The following is a 23715-nucleotide window of genomic DNA, read 5'->3' on the forward strand; positions in this document are numbered from 1 at the left end:
GTGTGGACGCTCACATTTATTTTACGTCTCCGTCTTTACGGCAAACGTTTTGGAAAATATCAGCGTTTCGTGTTCGTTTTGACTTCGTGTGGACGGGGCCTTAATGTGCTCCTGGTGCTGGTCCCAAGCCCAGATAAATGGAGAGGGTTATGTGAAGAAGAGAATCTGTTTTCAATTATCAAGATAATATTCATACAGTTATGACATTTTTTTAACATGATTTTTTTTTTGTTTTTTTTTTTACATGTTGATATATATAAATTTTCCAGTATAAATGATTGGGTAGCTGTGAATGAGTAAAGCTTAGTGCTGAATTACAAAGCAGGCTTAAATCAGAATGCAACCTGGCTTTCACTCAGTTATTTGAAGACATTTCAACACCTATCCAGGAGTCTTTGTCATTTCGGTTGGCGTGCACCAGAATAATCAGTAGTTGGAGTGCTAATGTATTTAAGCAGCATGGAGGTCCATCCTACTAGGACCATTCCAAGCAAATAGCCATCCCTTGTTTGTTCTGGGTGGCTAATTGGTCTGCGTCTGCCTGAGAATGTGCTTATGGGGCATCTTAATGCTGTTTAAAGTATGACCACCATTTCATCTTCTAAACTTTGGCTGCATGTCTTAGGTAATGGAAGGGGCAGAGCTTTCCACTGATCATCACCTTATGGTCAGTTGAATAGGAAAGAGGAAAATAAAATGAACAGACATGGCAAGCCAAAGTGTATAGTGAGGGTCTGCTGGGAAACTCTGGTAGAGCCCTCAGTCAAAGTCGTGTTCAACTCACACCTCCTGGAGAGCTTCTCTCAGGTACAATGTAGAACTGGTACTTTTTTTTATTTTACTTGATTTCAGTTGTTACTTTTTACCAGAATCATTTTCAAGAGTCCAAAGGGATCTGTAATTTCACTTAACATAGAATCTACTTTTGAAAAACAGCTTAGAGACCAAGTAAAGACAAAGATCACTTGAGTTCCTCAAATGTACCTAAAGCCAGACTGAAACCTGGCCATGAAGTTTTATTGTGTGGATTTAGCTTCAGACGGTCCAATTAGGACATTGGTCAAATGTAGACCATTGATGGGTATACAAATGAAATCAAAATACAAATGAAGTCTATTTAACTTTATTAACTAAAAAAAAACACAACATATATATTAATTATAATCAGAGGTTTTAAAGCTTTCATGTCTGTTTAGGACTTTTGACGGTGAAGTTTATAAAATTCAGACCTAAACTTGAACTTTCTTGAACAAACAGATGTCATATATTATAAGTTATGAAAAATTGTATATTGAATTATTTTTGTTTACCACTTGTAAAATGATTTAAAACAACATGCTGCTTGTTTTTTTTTAGTAAACAGCTGCTGTCTACAATAGTCCATCCATCCCACCTCTACATTTCTGAGCTCTGTGAAGATTCTTTAGACTGAAATCCAGTTTATGCAGAAACATCACACAATACATTAAGGACATCAATTCACATGTTTTATCCATTTGTAGTGTAATTTAATGAAAAAACATGACACCAAAAATAAATAATAACATTTATTGTTTTACCGTAGAGCTTTAAAAGGAAGCACAGCTCTTTTGGTTTGACAGAAGAAAAATCATATTAAAACATTTAAATACAGATGGTTGTTCTGAGTGGAGGACCTTCCTGCTCGGTTTAATCCTTTTAAAAATAAATCAGCATATAAGACCTCAGTAGTTTAATGAGTTAAGATCAGAAAAGAATATGGCTACGGACAAAGTACACCAAAATTAAAATGAGTAAATCTAAAATCCTTAAGCAACACGTTATTTATCCAAATGCTCCCAATTTTTAGAATGTCATGAAATACTATTTTAAAAGCTCCTGCTTTTAAATATCCTCTTCATCTTTCTCTTGTTTTTAAATATAAACATTAAAATAAAAGTGTGTCAAACATTTACTAGAAGAGGTTCGCTGGTGAAAAGATAAGGCACTGTGGAAAAACAACTACGGTTCAAGTTCGGTTTGATGTCTGTTCAGGGTTTCAGGTTTTATTGTCAGAGTGAGCCAGAGTGTCTCCTGATTGATGTTATTTTGTCTAAATGCAACTTTACAGAAATGTTTTGCTGTAATAAAGAAAATAAATGTTGAGCACCATCATGTTATAACATGATACATTTACAGACTTGATAACTTTATCCAGATGGTGGCGGTTGCGGGCTTTTAGCAGGACTCCTTTAAGAGGAGTGGGAGAAAATTGATTATCAGGGTGGCTAAAAGCTTGAAATCGCCAGTGCTTCAAACTATGGGGTATTTTCTGTAACAAAGCATCCATGGAGGCTCCAATAACTCTACATCTGCTCAACCAGGAAGGCCGCCACATCTAGAGGATCTGGTTGATTTCTTTCCCACTCTGCCGTCCCATTCCGTTAAGGATGCTTCTCAGTGGAAGGTGGTAATGTTCTCATCCACAGAGCGCAGCAGCATCCGTATCCCTCCATGCCAGAGGTTCCCAAACATTTCAGCAACTTTACTAAAATACATATTAACCTAAGTCTATATTTATTTAGACATATTCATTTTAAAATAACTACAATTAAATAATTACATTTAGTTTTTATCCATGTAATTGGACTTTTGATTAATTGATCATTTCACTCATTGCTTATGTCATATTTGAGTAGGGCTGCACCTTATTGATTATTTCAGTAACAGATTCATCTAGCAGTTATTATTATTTTTGAGTAATTGATTATTTCAAAATAACAGACAACTAACATTTCGAAATTATAACATTTGAAAAAAAGTATATATATTTACTTTTTTGTATAAATGTATTACAAAAAACCTTTAAAGATCATTTTAAAGGAATTTTATATGCATGTATCATACATGCATACAATTATTTCTTTCTATCTATCTATCTATCTATCTATCTATCTATCTATCTATCTATCTATCTATCTATCTATCTATCTATCTATCTATCTATCTATAAGATAATCTTAATAGGAAAGCTGTTAATACTTGATGTTTACAGCTCACATCTGTATGTTTAGTCAGTCTACCATTACTAATTATTAGATTATTAATCAAATACTAATATAAATAAATAATAGTTATAATGATAAATCATAATGAATAATTTCAGCTCAAATTTGGGACATTTTCTAGATAAATACATAAATGCTACATTTACTCATTTCATGGTAAAAATGAGCATTTATTTATTTTATGATCAATTTGGCCTCCCATATAACCCAGGGTTCATATCACATTGATTGTGAAAACCAATTAGCGACCCCACCAATCTGTGTCTCCTGACCACTGAGGGATCTCAGCCCCTACTATGGGAACCCCGCTTTGAATGAATATTAATGAACAAATACGTTTATTTAAGACAATGTGTTAAAATTAAAAATTGAACAAATGTTTGCATAATTAATGATACATGGAGATGAGACCAAGGGAAATCAGCCACTGTACTTCCTGAGTAGATATGCAGCAAATAGGTTTATGCGATATAACATGATAGTTTTCAAAAATAGATCTACTTTAGTGACAGCAAAACACTTCTCTACAATTTTTATAGTAAGAAAAAAAAGAAATCAAATAAGAAAATAACTCTGGGGATGTGCTTACTGTCCATGTACCAGTCAACGTCTAACATTGTTCCATTAATGCCACAGCAGCTCATTTTAGCTGCCAGGTTTTCCACTTTACATTTGTTTCTAGATGAAATGTTACATTTCCCCGTAACAGACCGAGCGTTTGGAGAAATCTAAACCAGTTGTTGCATCTCTTTTGAGATGATCTAAAACGAAAACACAGGAAACGGCAAAAGCAAAGAATGAGAAAAAGAAATGGAGAAGAATTGAGCCCAGATAAAAAGATTAAAACGGTAACGTTGAGATTAAATGAAAGTTACATGAACAGATGGTTAAATATGTTTAAGTTACTCCCTGCAGCAGATTTATCATTTATGTTGGTTTTAGTTAGTGATTACAGATTATGATGAAAGCTATGAAACACCTAAAGAAGCTAATTTCATCTCAGCATTATTTTCTCTCACCTGATGCTGCGTGCCTGAAGCTGAGTTTGGCTCTTGTACACAAACATGTGCAGCCGCTAACCTCAGATTGAGCGCTTTAAGAGCCTCAATCCTCCTGCAGTACAGTTACTGTATCCTGTCTACACTGGCAGCCGTAAATGAAAATGCTGATTCTCAACACATCAGGAAACAGAAAGTAATGGGAAAAAAAATTTATAAAATATTTCACATTTTTTTTAAATAAAGGAAATATCTGCTGCCTCCATTTAAATGGGCCCTTTAAATATTTTACACCAACATACAGAAAGTGACACAACATAAATAAAAACAAAATAGTTCAGTTTACAATATCTAACAAACCTTTAAATTTGACATTTTAACTTTAAATTTGTTTTAAAAAGTACAAAGGAACAAAATAATTTATTTTTTAATTAATTAGCTTTAAAATAAAAAAAAATATTTGGTTCTTAGCAGGAATAGAAATGTTGTTTATTTAGCTCAACCTGAGCAAAAACTTTTAAAGCGGCTTTATTCAAAAACAAATAATTCGTCAACCATTTTTAGAAGCAAAATCTCAAACCTTGCTTTGAACCATGCCGATATTAACGTAGATGTACTTTAACCAGAGATGCACTGATCCACTAGAAGTTGTAGTTTATTTGTGATCAGCAGGTAAAATTACCCCCCATTAATCTGATGCAGCAAAACTAAGAATTCCCACCATTTTTTGTCCACAAATGCACCAACAAGCTTATCTGATGCCCTTTTCTTTAGTTAAAAAACCTTTCACAAGCTTTCTGAGGGAAAATCTTCCAGTTTCTTTATTTCTTTTAGGATCCACACCTACTCTATATAGTCATATTTAACAAATTATATAATCCTGTTTTTTTTTTTTGTGAAACATTTACATTTACTTTTAAAAAATGTCAACCTTTAAGCATTTAATAGACTTTTCCTTAAGCTTAGATTTGTTAATGGGTCTTATATAATATCCAAATCTGAAATCTTTTTTTAGAAAAACATCCCAATTAAGGCTAAAAAACATCCATCTGTCTCATTAATCTAAATAAATCATATTGAATTGAGTCACTTGAATAAATCACTTTACAAAGTATGTATGAATATATTGAATATAACTGTAGATTATATTATATTATAAATATATAATATAAATTTGGATGTAAAAGAAAATTTCATTTTATTGTTGATGCAAGCAAAGAACATGTCTTATAAATGGAGAAAAAAAACTGAAAATTGATCAAAATCTATTTTTCAGATTAAGTTTGTGCTTCGTTGTTGTGGTTTCATGTCATTTCAAATTATCTATATTCAAATGTATTTTCTGTCTTTTATGAAAAACATTTTCCCAGATTTAATATTTTCAAATTTTAATTCTTCAAATTTAGAATTTTCTTCAGATTTAATATTTCCATTTTTTTTCCCTCCAAATTCCTGTTTTTCAGATTGAGTTTTACTGATTACATTCTTCTCATATTGTTATTCACTGATCGTATTGTTTTCACTTAAGGCCCGATACAAAGGCTCGCTCTTGAAGCGCACATTGGCCAATAAAAATGTTGCTAATGTTCAAGCAACTCCATAGAAACGCCTCTTCACTCCTTAGTTCAGAGGAAAGCCCGCCCCCATAGGTGAAGAGAATGCCGAAAGCATAATTTGAAAAGAATGCAATTCATAAAACTCAATCCAAAAGACTAAAATTTATTTAAAAAAGGAAAATATTTAAATATAAAGTTTGTAAAACAAATTTTATAATATGCTAAAATAAAAAATTATTCTGAAAAAATGAACTGAAAGAAAAAACAAACTTATAAACCAGCAAGTTTACTCCAGAGCCCCCCCTTTTTTTTAAATAATAAAGACTTTCAGTTTAATTTCTTAATTACATTTTTTTCAAATTTCATTTTTTTTTATTTCCATTTACAAAATGATTTGTTGTTTTGCATGCAACAATAATGGAACAAAACTCTCTCCATACAAATCTCCCAGGAATTGTCTGATTGATGCATCTCTGGTTAAATCAGGGATTCCTTTCATTCTCATCTGTGAGTTTATTTTAAAAGGCATCTTTACTTCTAAACACGTCTTTGAACCCCGACACCTACGCATCCTCAATTAGTATTTCCAGTGCATTCTAAGTTTGTGTTGCATGGCAGACGTTGCATCACATATGATCAGAAGTGTTCTGCTGAACGGAAACGAAGAAATCTGACATTTTTGGACATAAAGATTAAGGCTGATTTCTCAGTATGGCATAGCACGCTTGTTTCCCAAGCTAAGTGCATTATCACCAGCTGCCCATGAGTGCCTCCAAAATATTAAACACTTATTTTGTGCACCTTTGCATAAAAAATTCTAAAGGTTTGACCTAAACTAAGTGCTATCAAGAGGGTCTGCTTATATTTATCAGCGACTGTGAGTCAGGAAAAATACCTAAATAATAATTTATCAGGCTTATTTAGCACAATAACAAACTATTTGGTCCCCAGCAAACAACTCCAAACATACTGTGACTAACAGTATGGATGGATGGATTATAGGGTTATAAATATATATTATTTATGTTGAAAAATAAAATATAGCTACATATGAAGAGCAGTGTGCAGCAGCTTAGTGGGTTTGATGGATACCCACATCCAGGCACCACTGGCTCATTTATAGCTCTGATTATCTACTGGAAATCATCTGTTCTCAGCTGTAGAGTGCTGTTGTCAACCATGTTTTCCTTCTCTTTTATTTCAGGCTTTCAGGGCATTTTTCTCCCTCTGCTACACCCGCAGATCATTTAGTACACACTGCTGTCCAGGAAAAATGATAAAGCATTTGGGCGTTTTTTTTTTCGATTCCATCAAATTCTGTTGGTGCATTAAGGACACTTTAGCAGGAGTCAGACACTGAGGGCTGAAGAGAAGGTAATACTGGCCAAGCTTCAGCGGTCCCTCTAGTCTGCAGTCAGACTGCACCGGGCGTCCTACTATCTCTCAGCCTGCGGTTCAGCCTCCATGTCGGTCAGTAAGTACATGTCTGTGTGGTGCAGCATCTGGAGGAAGGAAAAACAAACTATGGTTAGTTTATTATTTTTTTTTAATACAAGCAAAATAAATGTATCATCCATGAGAAATTAAAAATAAATCAGCTTTTAATCATCTTTTTTCAGATTTTTAATTGATTCATTTAAAATGTAATTAAATAAATACATTTAGCCTCTGCAATGTTAAAAAATGCAGTGTTATTTAGGTGGCATTTATGTTTAGGTTACAAAATTCTTGATCAAACAGAAAGGTTTAATCAGATAAATATTAACAGGTATGCTGATAAATGCTAGAATCACAGCATATTTATAATAATATTTACTGTTTCTGTTGCACATAAAATTGTTTGATTTGATCATCTAAGGACCCGGAAACATCTGTAGAGAACGTCACAGTGCTTGATTTTAATAGTATGTGGATGTTAATCATCGGTAAATCATGTCTTTTAAATTTGGTTTTTGAAGAGCAGATTATCTTACCTTGACAAAAAATGTAACTTTAAAATCTGACCCTTTTTCCCATATTAAATTGAAATAAAATTCAAAAATCAGTCATCTTTTTTTTTAGTGGCCCTTATCCTCTTCCGTACCATTCGGGCTTCTTCAATACATTCACATTAAAAGGTGTTGGCATACTAAGGCTTCACCTCAGGTCAAATCATTGGAGTGCAGGAAGTTTGTTGGATCCCTGCTGCTTCGACTCGTGTTCAAAATCTCATGTGGTGGTGTTTCTAAACCCTAAAAAAAATGATAAACCTTTGCTAGAGCTGCAGAAATATTCATACCCCTTGAAGATTCAGGTTTAAAGTATGATTTTCTGCTGATAGTGTGGCAACAACATTTGAGTGGACAGAATCTGACAGACTGGAGCTGCACTGAATCTTAAAGACAGAACCTTCCATGTAAATAAAACAAATGCAAATTCCACAAGGCTCAGTGTTTAAGTCCTCCACTTCAGTTATAATTCAGCGCCTCCTCAAGGATATTTTTCAATAAATTTCTTTAAATAACAACTACAATTTGCGTTGTAATCGAGATTTCAGTACAAACCGTTCATCCGGGAATGATTTACCGAGGCCACGCATGCCACAAAAAGCTGCAGTTGCCGCTTTCTTTCGGCTGCCAGGGGCCCCGCCACGAGGCGGTTCCCGTATAGCACTGCCTTTTCTCAGTTCCAGTCATGTCTGGGACTTTGCTTGTATGAAATATGTTCTTAGAAAAAGTAATCTAAATGATCAGAGGATGATTTTTTGTCATCAATATCGTAATTTTTTTTTTTTTTATCAAACAAACACACACAAATCCCTAGTTCATTCAATTAAGGCAGCTATAGTAGATTTAATATTAATATTTGATGGAACATATAAATGATCTCCTTAAAATAAAAACAATATCCGTCAACAAGAATAACAAAAACGATGCCTTGGTTTCTAAAATGAGATAAAGCTTTAACTAATAACAAACTAAATCTGATCAAATTGTTTAATTTTAACATTCAATCTTATTTGGTACATCTCTAATTCAAGTTTCACTAAAACTGAAACCATAAATGAACCTCAGCAGAATAAATCCTTGGTTTGCAGAGCGGTAACAGATAATCATTGGGATCCTGGTGTCAGCATCATAATGTGGGATCACTTTTCTTTCCCTAAAAGAAGGCAAATCAAAAAAATACTGGTTTGTTTTAGCCCAGATCCTTGAGAATAATGGAGAAATGGTAGCCTGAAGGATTACAATGATCACCTGCATTATCAGAGAAAGGCTAGGGGGTCCATTAGAGGGCTGCAGAGAAAATGCAGAGTCAAGAATATAAATTCCTGGAAAAGGGGACTAACTGAATTTTGCACACGATGTGCATCTTCAGCCTTTTAGTTTAAGGTTGTTCACACATATGCAGCCAAGTTACTATTAACTTGGGGGGAAAAAAAATGGCTCCATGGATTTTATCTTTCAGTTAACTTTAAAGTAATTCGACATGGTGGATTTTTTTTAACCCAAACTCACACTGCAAAAACGATCTAGAAATAAGTAAAAATGTCTTTAATTGAGTATATTTACCCTTAATTTGAGCAGGTAAATAAGATGATTTGCCAATGGAGTGAGCATTTTTACTCTTAAAAAAGGTTATTAGACAATATGCACTTGAAATAAGACAATTAAATGTTTTTTCTTTGTTTAAATGTAAATTGTCTTGTTCCATTGCCGAAGTGTCCCACTTACCTCCTAAATTCAAGAACAAATGCACTTAATTTAAGAAAAAATGACTTATCGAGATTTTAGTTTTTTTCCAGTGTGCATCGGGGTTGTGCACATTTACGATACTCAGTTCAGTTCAGTTTATTAATGTAACGCCAATTAAAAACAAAGGGCATCTCAAGGCTCTTTACAGAGAGAGTTCCATCCAGTCAGATTGGTAAACTGCTGGAGGTTTCGTCCCGTTAAAAGGAAGTTTTTCCTCTCCACTGTCGCTACAATGCTTAGTGTGAGAGATTGCCTTCGAGTCAATGAGTCGATGCAATCAACTGGTTTTCCTTAGATAGAAAACTTTGAATCAATTTGACTGTATGATCTGGTGAACTGTAAAGTGCCTTGAGATGACATGTGTTGTGAATTGGCATCATATAAATAAACTGAATTAAATTGAATTTAAAAAAGGTTTTTATCTAAGGAAAACCAGTTTATTGCTTTGAGTCCCTGACTGCAGAATAGCTTCTGTATGGAGAAAACATTCAGTTTTAGACACTAAGACAGAAGACTCCAACACATGTCCACATATCCACAGTTAGCTTTTATTTGGGACACATGGTTGTGCTTCATCCAGCATGGCAGAACAGCAGAAATGAGGAAAATGCCACACAACACCTTCAGTGTACATCACTACCTTTTTCTGGAACACCAAACTGTGTGAGGTGAAGAAACCCCGAAACACATTTGTTTAACGTAGAAGAAAAGAGCTTAAAATGTTTAAATCTGAAGCTGAGTGCGGCTTAAGATTACAGAGAGGAAGGTCCCTCCGCGTGACGGTAAATCCTGAACGTAACTCAGATCCCTAACTGGGCCTTTAACACTGCGCTCCCATCTCTCACCATCTCCACATCACTTGGATATTGCTCAATTTAATGCTTTGTTATACTATCCTATTAAAAATAAAAGCATTTTACTCAGATTTTTCTGGAACCAATTCAACTCCATTAAATTACAAAAATGAAATTACAAAATGTGAAAAAGATTTAACCTTTTTACTCTCCATACCCAATAATGTTTTACATCATTAAAATACTGCAAAAGATCAGCATCACCGGTACTTTCCTCATTTAAACCAATCACAACTATACTAGGACAACATTTTAAATAATTCTTCCAAACTATAAATGGGAAAAATTACATTTCTTTGTCTTTTTTCCTTCCATTTCAATTTTTTTCCATATGTTTATTTCTGTTATTCATTGTTTAATATCCAAAGCTTTGAAATATCTACAGTGAAACAGATCAAAAAAAGTACACACACATCTTTAAAATAGACAATTCAAGATAGAAAAACAACATTTCCTATAAAGGTTTCACATAAACACACATTAATTATGTGCGTTTAACCTCAATCTTTTATATAAATTTTACAGGATGGAGTTTTGTTAGGTAATGTTAAATGTTTGGTTTATTAATCTAAAAAGATGTGATAATAAAATTTATAAATTATCTATTATTATTCTCTCTCTCTGTATATATTTTTTTCAGATACAAACCTACTTCCATCATACCAGCATAGCAATGTTAAGACCTTTTATAGGGACAAAAAAAAACCCAACATGAATATACACACATCAAGAAACATCGACATGGCCTTGAGCTCAAGGTGCTTGGAAATTTACTCCTTAACCTGAGAAATCCCTCCTATAAAAGTTAAAACTCTAACATGCAACAGTTGACTTATGGATTATTGAGGCACTAAAAAACAACAGCAGTCAGAAAAAACAAACAAACCTGTATAAGCAGTAAAGTTAGTGGAGACTGAACCCCCTAAAGTGCCTGAGGATATTTTAAAGAAACCATTTTGTAAATACTGACTGAAAATGAAACTCTGCTTCAGCCTGATATGATATAAAATCCGCACCGTGCAAAGAGGAAACACAAAACAAAACAAGCGTCGTATCCTGATGCATATCAATTAGATGGAAGTCTTTCAGCATTGTTTGCACGCTGGAGCAGAGTCAGTTTATAACAGAAACAAAAAAACATCAAAGAACAGGCTGGATAGCATTTGTAGCAAAAATTTAAACAATCCATGTTTATCATCAAGTAACAATTCTAAAATAGCAGATGCAAGAAAAAACAAAACAAAAAAAAACAATGTGATGTTTCACTTGGATAAAACAGCAGAGCACAGTGAGGTAGTCAGGGTGAGAAATAAACTGGGAATGAACTCCTTTATATATGCAGAATAAATGTTCCACTTAATTTGATTTAAAAGAAGGAATCCAGGAAGTTTTGCAGGAACTAAACTTACTTGAAAGCACATTATCTTTTTGTCTTTAAGATATTGCTTATTATATTGTGAGAATGTTGTGCTGCTAATGGCTGGTGTCTGTTTCATATTGCGCTAGCATTAAAATATTCAAGCAGCTGGTGAAATGGTTCATCAAAGAAAACGGATTCTGATTTGAGTTATTTCATTAGATTCTGTCTCTTTTTCCCATTTTCCATCTGGATGGAGTGTAACGCTGCTCCACGTTTTGGAGTCTTTGTTGTAATTAGAGACATTAACCTGCATGTTAGCTAAACCCAAGGTAATTTTCACAGATTTTATATAAACGCTGCTTTCTTGTAAAAATGCTGCTTTAGATCATGACACAATAATAAATCTCTTCTAACTAACGTCTGGCTCAATTATGCTGATGTAGTTGCGATACGTCCTAAAAAAGCATCAGATGTTGACATCCAGCCCAACATGGAAACAACATGGGAAGAGCAGAGAGTCTGACTCCAAAATCCTACGTGAACCTAAATTAAGTCCTGGTTGTGTGCAGTTTTCCCTCAGAGGTAAGAGTCATGCAGGCGGTTAATGTGTTGTTGGGCTTTAGGAGTCGTACTCAGAGCGCTCCTCTATGAGCACAGCAGGTCGATTGCTTACCCTGCTGCCACAGTCCAGGCAGGAAACGCCCAGGGCGACCAAACAGTGCCAAGCCTGTAGACAGCGAGAGAAAAGAAAGAGGTCAGGATCCCATTACTAAAAAACTGCTTGTTAATCACAGCAGACATTAGCGGGCATCCCTGGTAAATATATGTTGTTGATTCATTATTAGTTACAGATGTACAATCTCATAGTTATGGGAAAATACAGCCTTTAATTTAAAAACCAAGCCTTTCACATAGAATATAAATCCCTTTCAAACACTGTTGGCATAAAAAAGTGAGTGAATAAAGTGAATGTGATTGGTTGCTTATCCAGGGGGCGGGATTGTTGTGGCGGAAGGTTTGTAAGCAGGTTTGATTGTGGTTGGTTTATCAGAAGCATCTTGCTAACCAGTTAGCAACTTAGTGCTAGTAGGTTCCCAATGGGAAATTCCATTGGGACCAAGTAGCACTAAATTGGTGACTTAGAAACGACACTGTCAAGGAACGCTATGGACAGAGGAAACATGCAAGAGGAGGAGAGTTTAGTGTCGGAGGTCGTGGATGAGTCTCCTCCGTCATTAATTTTTTATTTAGAGGAGGAAAGTGGGACGAAGATGTTGTGGAAGAGGACGCCAGAGCGGCAGAAGCTTGGTTTGGTGTAGAAGGCTTCCAGCCGTACATGTTTGAGCCCTTGCCTCGCAACGCTGCCAGTTCTGTTAGCTCTACGCCTGCTGAAGACACAGACGTCCATCCCCGTGAACACTGGGACGGAACTCAATGGGGAAGGACATAATTCTTATTTCAGCCTTTGTGTAAATTAGCTGCAACATATGAATCGAGAAGCTATGAAACATTTGATATAATTGGCCGAATTTAGGTGTAAAGGCTGACGTATAACTAACTGGCCTGCAGAAAATAATGGGAAAAAACACAGATTTTAAGACAGGAATTTTTTTTTTTTAGATATAAATTTTCTAAATTTATGTTTAGCCAGACTATTTTTACAATATAGTCTGATAAAGAGTACATTTATATACATGTTTAAGCCAGAATGATTTGACATTTAAATATGATTTCCCTACGACTTTAACCTCTTAACATCCACCTCATTTTGGGTAATCCTCGCCTATTTTAAATACCCAAATGAAAAAGCGAATAACTTAGGAACTGTAAGCTCAAATAACATGTGCAATACATTATTTGAAAGCTAACACCCTCTAGTTTCTATATATATACATATATTGTTCATATAAGGCTAAAGTTTAGCTTACTTTGTAAGGGTAAATTGTCTTAAATTGACAAATCTGTGGAAAAGCCCCTTGTGAAACTTTGGGCCTGATAAATTTTGGGAAAGCAACATCATAAAATCTCTTAAACACCAGAAGGTTTTAAATCAACAAGCTTTTGTCTTAAAGCTAAAACCAAAATCATCTGTGTAGTTTTTTCTACAGGAAAACTATCCATACTGGTAAACAGAAAAAAGGGGAAATAATCCTCCCTGGGTCCAACAGAAAACCTTTGAAGTTGAAGAGGAGAAAATCTGATGAAGGAGCTGAGACAGAGACTAATTTGGAAGACTGTGCAGGAAGAAAAGATCAGAGCTCCCTCTCTTCTCTAGATGTAGAGAAGAGGAAGTTCTGTCAACTCCAACTATCATACTACAAAGCAGTGGCGGCTGGTGGAGTTTTCTCTGGGGGGGGGCTATAAATTCAAAATAAAAACGAAAAAACAAACAAACATATACTAAGTTACCACGCCAGTATATTTATATTTATATGAATGCCAACAAAAAAACAATATGACAATATATATATATATATATATATATATATATATATATATAGATATAAAAATTAAATGTACATGTTTTCTTTTTGTACATAAATCTTAGCCTGACGTAGTCCGACTCAATTCTAGTCAGAATATGAGTCTGATACTGCTCCATAGAGCTGTGATTATGGGGCGTGTTTTGAACGGACCAGGAAAAAAAATGCCTCTGCACTCAATTGGATAGACCTACAACCAATAAGAGCAACGGAGTGCGTGACGTATGTTAAGCGAGGCATAGATGCGGTCCACAAAAATCAAAGCGTGCAGTTTCACGCCTAGAATAAGAAGATGAGCCTTGATCGCGTTTCTCTGTTCCTCTTTTAAAATTAATTTGCTGTCGATATCTTCTAGAACAGACCTAATAGCAGAATCTACTCACCCAAACTCTCCAGCGGCAGCCATTATTGTTGTCACCCAAGCGCGCTTTGGTAACGTGGTTGATTACGTTACTGTTGGTCATCTGTCCATCATCGTATAAAGCCCGCCCTGACAATTTGATTGGCCCGCCTGACAGTGGGCGATAATACTCGCGCTACTATGGAGCAGAGCCAGACCGAACTTCCCGACCTCAAACCTTGTGGGCGGGACTAAGTTCGGAATGGCACCCAGGCTACATAAATCTAGCCCTTCTGAGGCTTTGTGAAGGCAAATCTGTGTTTTCCATTGTCTAATATTGTATCACAAAGCTAAAAAAAAAATAATGTACCAGTTTAATATTGGAGAAACTATTCGTCACCTTTATACTTTTTAATATATAAAAACTATTTTCTAAACCCTGGTTCTGTGCTTATTTATGAGCAACTATGCAAATTAACAAACATCTAGAAAAAGTAAACTATGTTATATTATTCTCCATGTGAATCCGAGATTGTTCTTTCTTCTTTGCCTTTACTAAAAAGTGCTTTAAATCAGTTCTACCTGTCTTTATCCATTCTGGGTCAGAACCTAACGTTTGAAAAAGGAGGCAGGAAAGCAGAATAAAGCTACATGCTGCTAGCCATGCCTTCTTGCTAAAGCAGCTCCTGAAAAAGGACGTTTCTTGCACCATTTCTCTCTCTCTCCAATGCGTCTCCAGCTCCCGCGTCTCGACCTGTCAATCACCCGCAAAACGTCTGCGCTGTGGCAAGAGGTGGTGAGCAAATACACTTCCTGTCAGCTCGGGGCGCAGCTCTGGTGCGCTATCCTATACGTTTGTATTGCAGAGGAGCTATTGCCCAAAGTAAAACCTTTAACTAGAGTCAATGGGCAAAGATTTTTGCGCCCCTGGGCGGAAATACATCACCAATCCACCAAAAAATGGAATGACGCTTTACAAGTCATTACACATCAAAAAAATATATATAGATATATTTCGAAATATTTTACATTTTAATTCAAAATTAAAGTATAAAAAAAAACATATACACATATATATATATACCGTAAATTCTCTAATATAGGCCCGGGCCTTTATTTCACTCAAGTGCATCGCGGTCCAGGCCTTTATTGGATAGAGGCCAGTATTAGAGACAGGCCTCTATTGCTATTTGAGCAAAACAGACTACCAGTGGAATGAATAAAAATGAGATTTTGTGTCTATTTGAACCTATAAAACACTAGGTTCATTTATTGAAAAAGTACAGTTACCATGTCTCGCTTGGTTTGAAGTAAAAAAAAAAATAAAAAAATCCTCCAATTCTGTTTAATTCTCCTCCTCAGTTTCCTCCTCCTCTTCATCTCTCCCTTTATTCTCCTCATCACTCGCGCTGCTCCTCATGTTCTGCTGCGTGTCTGTTCTCTTCCTCGCGCAGACGGGCAGCACTCAGGGCCTGTCGTCCAGCAGCGCAGGGCTGTGGTTCTTGTATGTTACTTACTACCACAAGTATAATGTTGAGGTATGCCCAGAAAAAACGTTTATAGCCCCGGCCTGTATTAGAGACCGGCCATTATTTACCTCCTCTGACAGCGAGACCGGCCATTATTAGAGACCCGGCCGCTATTGGAATACAGGCCAATATTAGAGAATTTACGGTATATATATTTTTTATTTTTTTTTCATGTCTTAATCAGGGTCATTGGGTGTGGGGTGGTGCCCTAGCGCCCTCTGTTGGCCAGCCGCCAATGCTACAAAGTATGGTAGTTGAAGGACTAATAATTTTGCCACCAGTGGTTCTTTTCACATTATTTATAACAACTCACCAGGTAGATCACGAAGCACAGATACGCCACAGAGAGCAGGACAGCGATTACGTAGAGCAGGACACTGTTCAACGCAGTCACATAAACCACCACAAAGTATAGGTTGATGGCGCAAACCAGAAGAATGAGGACGCCTCCTGAAATCTTCCAAGCCCTTCAATAAAAACAGAAAAATACAGTCATAAAAAAAACTTACAGTATTTATAAAGCAATGTTTTGGTTTGGCATAAAGAGGGAATATAGAGCATATAACCTTTATACCTTCTATGAAAAACACAAATATCTCACTTCTGTAATCCAAACACTATAATTAGCCTTTCATCTTTCAGTTCCCTTCCCGTAATGCTGAACCGATCCAATAGTTACCGTGGGAACATTAAATGAATCAGGGTGACATGCTTTACTTACAGCCCATTAGCAAAGTCGTTCATGATGGAGGTCAGACTGGTGAAGGTCAGGATTGGGATCAAGGCAAATGGAAGCTGTTGGAGGAGATAAAGAACTATAAAGGCATCAGAAAGTCAAATAAAACCGTATTTTTTTAAAGTGGCCATTAGGCAGAGTTAATGGATGCTCAGTTGGAGGAAAATATTACTAAAAATATATCTTGATTCTTTGTTTCAGTATCATAAAACATGATCTGATTATTATTTAACCAATCTTATAAAACAAGACAGTAAGACAGCTGGACAGAGAAACCCCCTCTCACCACAATTGTGCAACAACCTACTTGTGAAAGTCTGGCTTTTCAACCTTAAACCTACTAAAATAAACAAATAAATGTGAATGCACCATTAAAATAAAGAAATTCAACATTAAAAATAAATAAATGTACCATTAAATACTTAAATATAACAAACATTACAACAAATAATGAAATGTACCAATGAATAGGGCTGGTTATCTATTCAAATTGTAAGGGGCAAATCCAATTCTCAAGATATAAGAATTAAAAGATTGAAGAATCAGTTCTGATCTAAAACTGGATTCCTGGTGTTAAAGTCGTAGGGAAGCGGCCGTTCCAACCGCTGCATTTCCGAATTCTCCAGAGTGGTGCATGAATTTACACAAGTGAATAAAATGAATGTGATTGGTTGTTCATCAAGGGGGCAGGATTGTTATGGCGGAAGGTTCGCAAACAATTTTGGTTTTGGCCGGTTTCTCAGAAGCATCTTGCTAACCAATTAGCAAGATTTGAACCATTGCGTAAATTAGCTGCGACATATGAATCAAGATGCTATGACTGAAAAAAATTGATTGACAGATGACCGTTGATATATGATTGGCCGAATGTAGGTGTTCAGGCTGACGTATAACTAAATGGCCTGCTAGGGATAACGACAAAGAAATATACAGATTTTAAAACAGGATTTCTTTCTAAAATATACATTTTCAAAATTTTGTGACGATATCGTCCTATATTTATATATCATCTTAATATGATTTCCCTACGACTTTAAACATGAATTCAATAATGGTAGTTAAAGCCGGAACAATGAAAAATTATTATTTTAAACTGATCTTTGGTCATATGAATCGATCTTTAATAAATGATATAAGAATCCATTTAGAAACAATTTATAGAATTTACAATCAAATAATGAAATATGCCTTTACAATTTGGACATTAAACAACATTTTTAAAATGTCTTCATTGAAATATACAATTAATTGCTTCACATAAGTGGTGACCAGGCAGAGCACTCATCAACAAATAATTAAAACTATCAGCCTTATCGATCAATCAGTGGGCGGGATTAGGGTGGCTTCTATAGAAACCCTTTCCCCTGATTGGCTGCTTCAGGTTAATTAAAGAAAAGATAAAGCTTTCTCTTATGGTTTGACTCTGAGGCATATGTATTTACTGAGAAAATGGAAGAAAAACCTTATATAAAGTGTTATTTCTTCTTGCCTCTGTATCCCTAGTTTGGTCTGAAATGTCTCTGATGAATTATTGAGAAGTGTTAGTTAGTGGGCGTGGTTATGTCAATCCTGTTCAAAGTGCTGGCCAACTCTAACTCTCTGTACCAATTTATTTCTCCATAGTGTAAAAGTGGCTAAAACCAAAATATCCCACATCCTCCGTAACCGCCCCATTCCACTCCGCCCGCTCCGTTCCAGACCGCCTACGCAAAGCAAAGCCTACAGCCTCCGCTGTTCCTCCATCTTGCTCTGCTCTGACTTCCTCGGAGCTCGAGGAGAGCATGCACAATATTATTATTAAATTCATAGGAGCAAAACATGCGAAAATGAACGCTTAATTTAATATGACATAATAAAATAATCCCCATCAGAATCAAGCATATGTTCAGTTTCTACCCAAATAATTTCTTTTTGTTGTGGATTTTTGGAACAGGGATAACTAGGACCATCCATGGTTTGTATAACTTTATGTTTGTTCACTGCTTCCAAACTCAGCATCTCTTCATCCAGGCCTGAGATGAGAAGTTTTTATTTAAATTGTCAGATGAAAGTTTTGACTGTATTTGATTAAACTTTTAAGCCTCTCTGTATAAAATGAATATTTTGATGGAGATGAGAAATGTTCTTCCTGGTATGTTGAAGAACCAATAGTTTGCCTCCGATCATTCAATTAAACAGTCTTAATTTTTGGGAAATATAAGAATTATTTATCTAATCTGTCATTACTATGCACGACGTACGTGAGCGGGGTGCTGATGGAAGATGTGGAATCTGGGGGTAATGCCATTCATAGGGTGCTTCCCTACAGCTGCTCACATACCTGAATGAAGGTTTTGTTCTGTTCATATTGTGAACACCTTGCAGAAAGTTTTTTTTATTTATTGTGAATATAGTAGTGAGTATAATAGTGCCGCAGCGTCAGTATATTTATATACAACTGAATGGGAATAAAAGTGAGAAAATTATTTTAAAAGTTATATTTTCCTTGCATGTTTAGCATTATTGTCTGTTAGTTTGCAAAGGGAAAAGTAATGATGTTTGGGAGCCGCAGCATGGAAAAGCTTGGGACACCAAAAGAAAAACTTTAAAAATCAACAATCAGACTGCTTCCCCTGACCTGCATACTCTGAAGCACATTGAGGAAGTCATTCATCCCTGTCAGATGCTCAACGTCTTGGAAAATGGCGACCAGGAGGGTTGGCGTGATAGCAATGGAGCGGGTCAGCAGAACCCGAGCAAAACGAGACCACTTCAGGTTCAGAAAACCCTGAGAAAAGAGGAAATAACACAAACTTGCAGCTTTAGACAGCATTTGGGGTTTGAGAACACTGTAAAGCAGCAGATACTACATGCAACATGCGGAGCAGAGGGTTTTTCTTTACCTCCATCACAAACTGTCCAGAGTAAGTGCCTGTCATGGTGGAGCTCTGTCCCGCTGCCAGGATCCCTATGGCCCAGATGTAGAGAGCAGCAGGACCAAAGAAACACCCCAACACCACCCCCTGTGGAGATGAGAAAATAAAGACAGTGACTAGCTTTTTATTCATCTGGTTATTAGTGTTTTTATTGCTAAATACATAATGTTTATTACTGAATCCAGGTGCCTCTAAAAAAGTCGGGATATAATTGAAAATTGCTTTTATTTTAAAATTTAAAAAGCAAACCTTGGATGAATAGCTTAATCACTAGCAGTGAAAAATCTCAAAGGAATGAATTCAGCTAACCAAAGCTCGCTTAGCCAAAGAAAACATAATTCAGTTTCTCAGAAAACTAGAATTATATTATGATACAATTTGTGAAGCAGAATGGCTAAGGAGTAGCCTTAGCCCAATTATTAAAGGAATAGTACACCCAAAACATGATTAGCCTTCATTTTCTACTCACCCCCATGCTGAACAACACTCTGGAGTACTTTTTTGATATCTCAAATGCATCTGGAGATCTGGGAGGCTTCTTGCTGTCTGCTGACATTCAAATAATGGAGGTCTATGGTGTCCGAGACAGAAAGGTCCATAAAAGTCCACAAAAAAACGTGTCAATATTCCTCCATAATGCTCGTCCAATGTATTCCAAGTGTCCTGAGTGGGTAGCATCCAGAATTTACTCGAAACAAAGTCATTTAGAATGTTTTTAGAGCATAAACAGTAGTGTATAGGATTTCCTGAAAGTGCACGCTAGAGACTGACATTTTTTCGGGAATCCCACGGGTCACGGGATTCACGTGGGATTCCCGTGGGATTCTCGTGGGATGGGAGTCAGTATTAGTAACGATCACGGGATTGGGACGGTACAGGATTAAACATTAACGGGAGCAGACAGGAGCGGGAGCAAACCAATAGTAACTTCCGCTCTGAGTTTTTCACCCGCGCTCAAAAACAACAAGAATGGGAGTGGTGCAGGAGCGGGAGTCATTCTGAATGGGAGCGGGATGGGAGTGGGAGTAATTTCACCAGGAGTGGGACGGGACAGGATTTAGATTTCTACTCTGGCCCGGGATCGGGACGGGACACCATTTTTTTCTGTGGGAGTGGGACGGGACAGGAGTGAAAATCCACTCCCGTGTCAGTCTCTAGCGCACGCCTGCGCGTTCACGACGCTACGGAAGCCGGCAGACCAAACCAGATGAAAGTGCGCATTCAGCGTCTGCTCTGCCGATAATGCAAGCGTAGAAGAAGAAATGTGCTGTTTACCTGTGCAAAGAAAGAAACAACGAAAGAAAAATGTCTGAGGACTTCAGTGATGAGGAAGAGCATGAGTTCTTTGCCGAGCTGAATGCGCACTTTCATCTGGTTTGGTCTGCCGCGGTTTCCGTAGACTCGTGATCGCGCTTTTAGGAAATCCTATACACTACTGTTTATGCTCTAAAAACATTCTAAATGACTTCGTTTCGAGTAAATTCTGGACGCTACCCACTCAGGACACTTGGAATACTTTGGACGAGCAGTATGGAGGAATATTGACACGTTTTTTGTGGACTTTTATGGACCTTTCTGCCTCGGGCGCCATAGACCTCCATTATTTGAATGTCAGCAGACAGCAAGAAGCCTCCCAGATCTCCAGATGCATTTGAGATATCAAAAAAGTACTCCAGAGTGTTGTTCAGCATGGGGGTGAGTAGAAAATGAAGGCTAATCATGTTTTGGGTGTACTATTCCTTTAAGTTTAAATCACAGACTCCTGTTACAGTCTATACCTTGTGACACCCCCCTAATTATTTACATGAGTTTTGATTCATACTGGTCTCAATGACACTTTACTTGTGCACAATTGTCTACCAGATTTTTTTTTACTTCCACTGAATTTTCCACTAATATGACTGAAATCAACAACCAGCTTCCTTAATTATGGCCTTTAGTGAGGTTGGTAACCATCACTATGATTTTGTAGTAAATAACTTTTTATTTTATTAGTATGAAAGCATGTTTTTTCCTCCGAATAATTTGGGTGAAAGGAAAGCTGGGAGTGATAAAAGATCAGTGTTTAAAGTTTCCTCATCCTCCTCCATGCCGTGAACGGGAGGCAGCTTTTGTGAAATGTTTATCTGGCCAGTGAAAGAAATATTAATCTAACAGGGAATGTCCTAGATGAACTGAAGTTGTTTTTCTTCCAAATGTTTGAGTATGATAAAGTTCTTTATGCAGGGGGTGGGGTGGTTCCATGGGAGAGAGAGTGTGTTGGGATTTTGTGAGGTATAAATGTGTGTACTGGGTTTGCCCAAGTAGGAGCTTTTCTGTCAGTCTACGGACGTAAAATAAATCTGTGTTCTTGCTAAATTTGCCTCTGCCTCAGCTTCCTAACTCCACAATTATCATTATGTTTTTATTGGTTTCATAAAACATCCCAAATTTTTGACCAACTGATTTTGGATCATAATCATCAGAAATGAAAAGAAACTCTCAAATGAGGCAATGTTGTGTTGAATAACTAAAACAGATGTACTTTTTGATTATGTTCTACTTTATGAAGATGCATCTAAAGATTTTAAGAAAATATATTTCTTTACAATTAGGTTCAGCAATCATTTGACCAAACATTTTTTAATAGTTTCAATGCATTTTAAATAGGTATGGATTATTTAAAAAACTATAATGAATCTAAGATAATTGAAAAGCTGCTACTAGAAGGGGCTGATACAAAATCAGGATGTCAACTGCACCAGGAATAACACCTCTTATAAATTGGGAATGCTTATGAAAGTTATTAAATGACGATGAAAAAAATAAAGCATTAGTTGATCTTATTGTTTAAAACATTTCTATTCCCGAAGCATAAACTGTATCAGAGTTTATTGCTGGAGTAAAGCAGAGCAGACATACCCCTTTGTAGATGTCCACCTCCAGAGTGCCATTGTTGAGAGGGAAGAGATCGGTGTGGGGGCTGCCTGTAGCATTGCACACAGCGTTCTAAAACACAATCAGCAACAACTAAATCATCAATATGTGTTCAATTAACCCTAAAAAGAAAGAAGCTATTTAACTCTGCAGCAAAAAGACGATCACGTCCTAACATGGTACTCACCACCTCCATGTTGTTTTTATTGTAAAAAGCCTGAGCAAAGACTGCGACGACAAAGACGTTGATGAGGAAGGACACGAAGAGGGCGATAGATGATTCGATGAAGAAGTACTTGTTGGCTTCTTTTACGTCCTTCTTGTTTTTCCGATCCACTTCTCTGGACTGAAGAAAACAAAAGAAATTAAAACAAAACTATCACTGTGTTTTATTTGCAATTATAAAAATAAACTGATAGATGCTCTCAGGACATGCAGAATCGACTTTCCCTCAGAGTTCTTGTTTTGTACGTATAGTTCTATGGTGTTTTGCTCACTTTGACCAGAGCTGAATGCAGGTAGATGTTGTGGGGCATAATGACTGCACCAACGATTCCTACGGCCTGCTCCAGTTGCACAGGCCCACAGTTAGCACAGTACGGTAAAAACATCCCTTTAAGAACCTCTCCTTGGTCCGGTTTCACCAGCACGTACTGTGGGAATAAAAGAGAGCGAAATAAATGTTACACCACCATAAAACATAAGATATAAGCAGCACAGGCACAATATACTAAATAGCGCTAATTAGGTGATAGTTTAAAGAGTTTATCCAGTGTTTATAGGCCCGTCAGACACCGTTCCCCCTGCTTAACATGGGGGGAACGGTATATGACGGGCCTATAAACTCCGTCAGATAGCGTTCCCCCCTGATTTAATTTACGTTGAGTTGCAATAAATGCGAAACTCTCTGCAGGTACTTGTCTTTGCCGTCCACTCTATTCAGCTGGCTTTTGAAGCACATGGCAAGAAGGTGGGGGCCAGGTGGTGAGGGTAACGGGGGCGAGACACGCAGAAGTAACAATAGTTACTTTTACCAGTAACTAGTTACTTTTATTGTGGAGTAACTCAGTAACTCAATTACTTTTTTTGCAGTCACCTACAATTTTGGAGAGGTGCAGCAAAGTGTCTGCGGCGGGGGCAGAAGTACAGTTGCAGTCACAGCGACACACACGCAGACGACCTGGTGTCTGAGTATAAATCAGCCTTAAGACCACAAAACAGTAGCCTCGTGAGACCATCCTGATCCCGCGAGCCTTCAAGGTTTCACT

At 36.6% G+C, this 23715-nt stretch overlaps 1 protein-coding gene across 2 annotated transcripts in view; it reads right to left on the reverse strand.

Annotated features, from left to right (window-relative positions):
* Positions 1 to 5973: 5973 nt before the first annotated feature.
* Positions 5974 to 23715, reverse strand: part of LOC119791770 (natural resistance-associated macrophage protein 2-like) — a 39495-nt gene continuing 21753 nt past the window's right edge. For both annotated transcript variants that reach the window (XM_038298062.1, XM_038298063.1), the window contains 9 exons: positions 22945 to 23100; positions 22635 to 22793; positions 22433 to 22519; positions 19499 to 19618; positions 19234 to 19383; positions 16602 to 16675; positions 16194 to 16347; positions 12202 to 12255; positions 5974 to 7082 (listed from right to left, as the gene is read on the reverse strand). In XM_038298062.1, coding sequence (XP_038153990.1) covers positions 7017 to 7082; positions 12202 to 12255; positions 16194 to 16347; positions 16602 to 16675; positions 19234 to 19383; positions 19499 to 19618; positions 22433 to 22519; positions 22635 to 22793; positions 22945 to 23100 — 1020 coding nt within the window. In that variant the 3' untranslated portion in view covers positions 5974 to 7016. The remainder of the gene's footprint in view (positions 7083 to 12201; positions 12256 to 16193; positions 16348 to 16601; positions 16676 to 19233; positions 19384 to 19498; positions 19619 to 22432; positions 22520 to 22634; positions 22794 to 22944; positions 23101 to 23715) is intronic.

The sequence above is a fragment of the Cyprinodon tularosa genome, unplaced genomic scaffold, assembly GCF_016077235.1.
Source record: "Cyprinodon tularosa strain WSP-4 unplaced genomic scaffold, ASM1607723v1 ctg40, whole genome shotgun sequence".
NCBI lineage: Eukaryota > Metazoa > Chordata > Actinopteri > Cyprinodontiformes > Cyprinodontidae > Cyprinodon > Cyprinodon tularosa.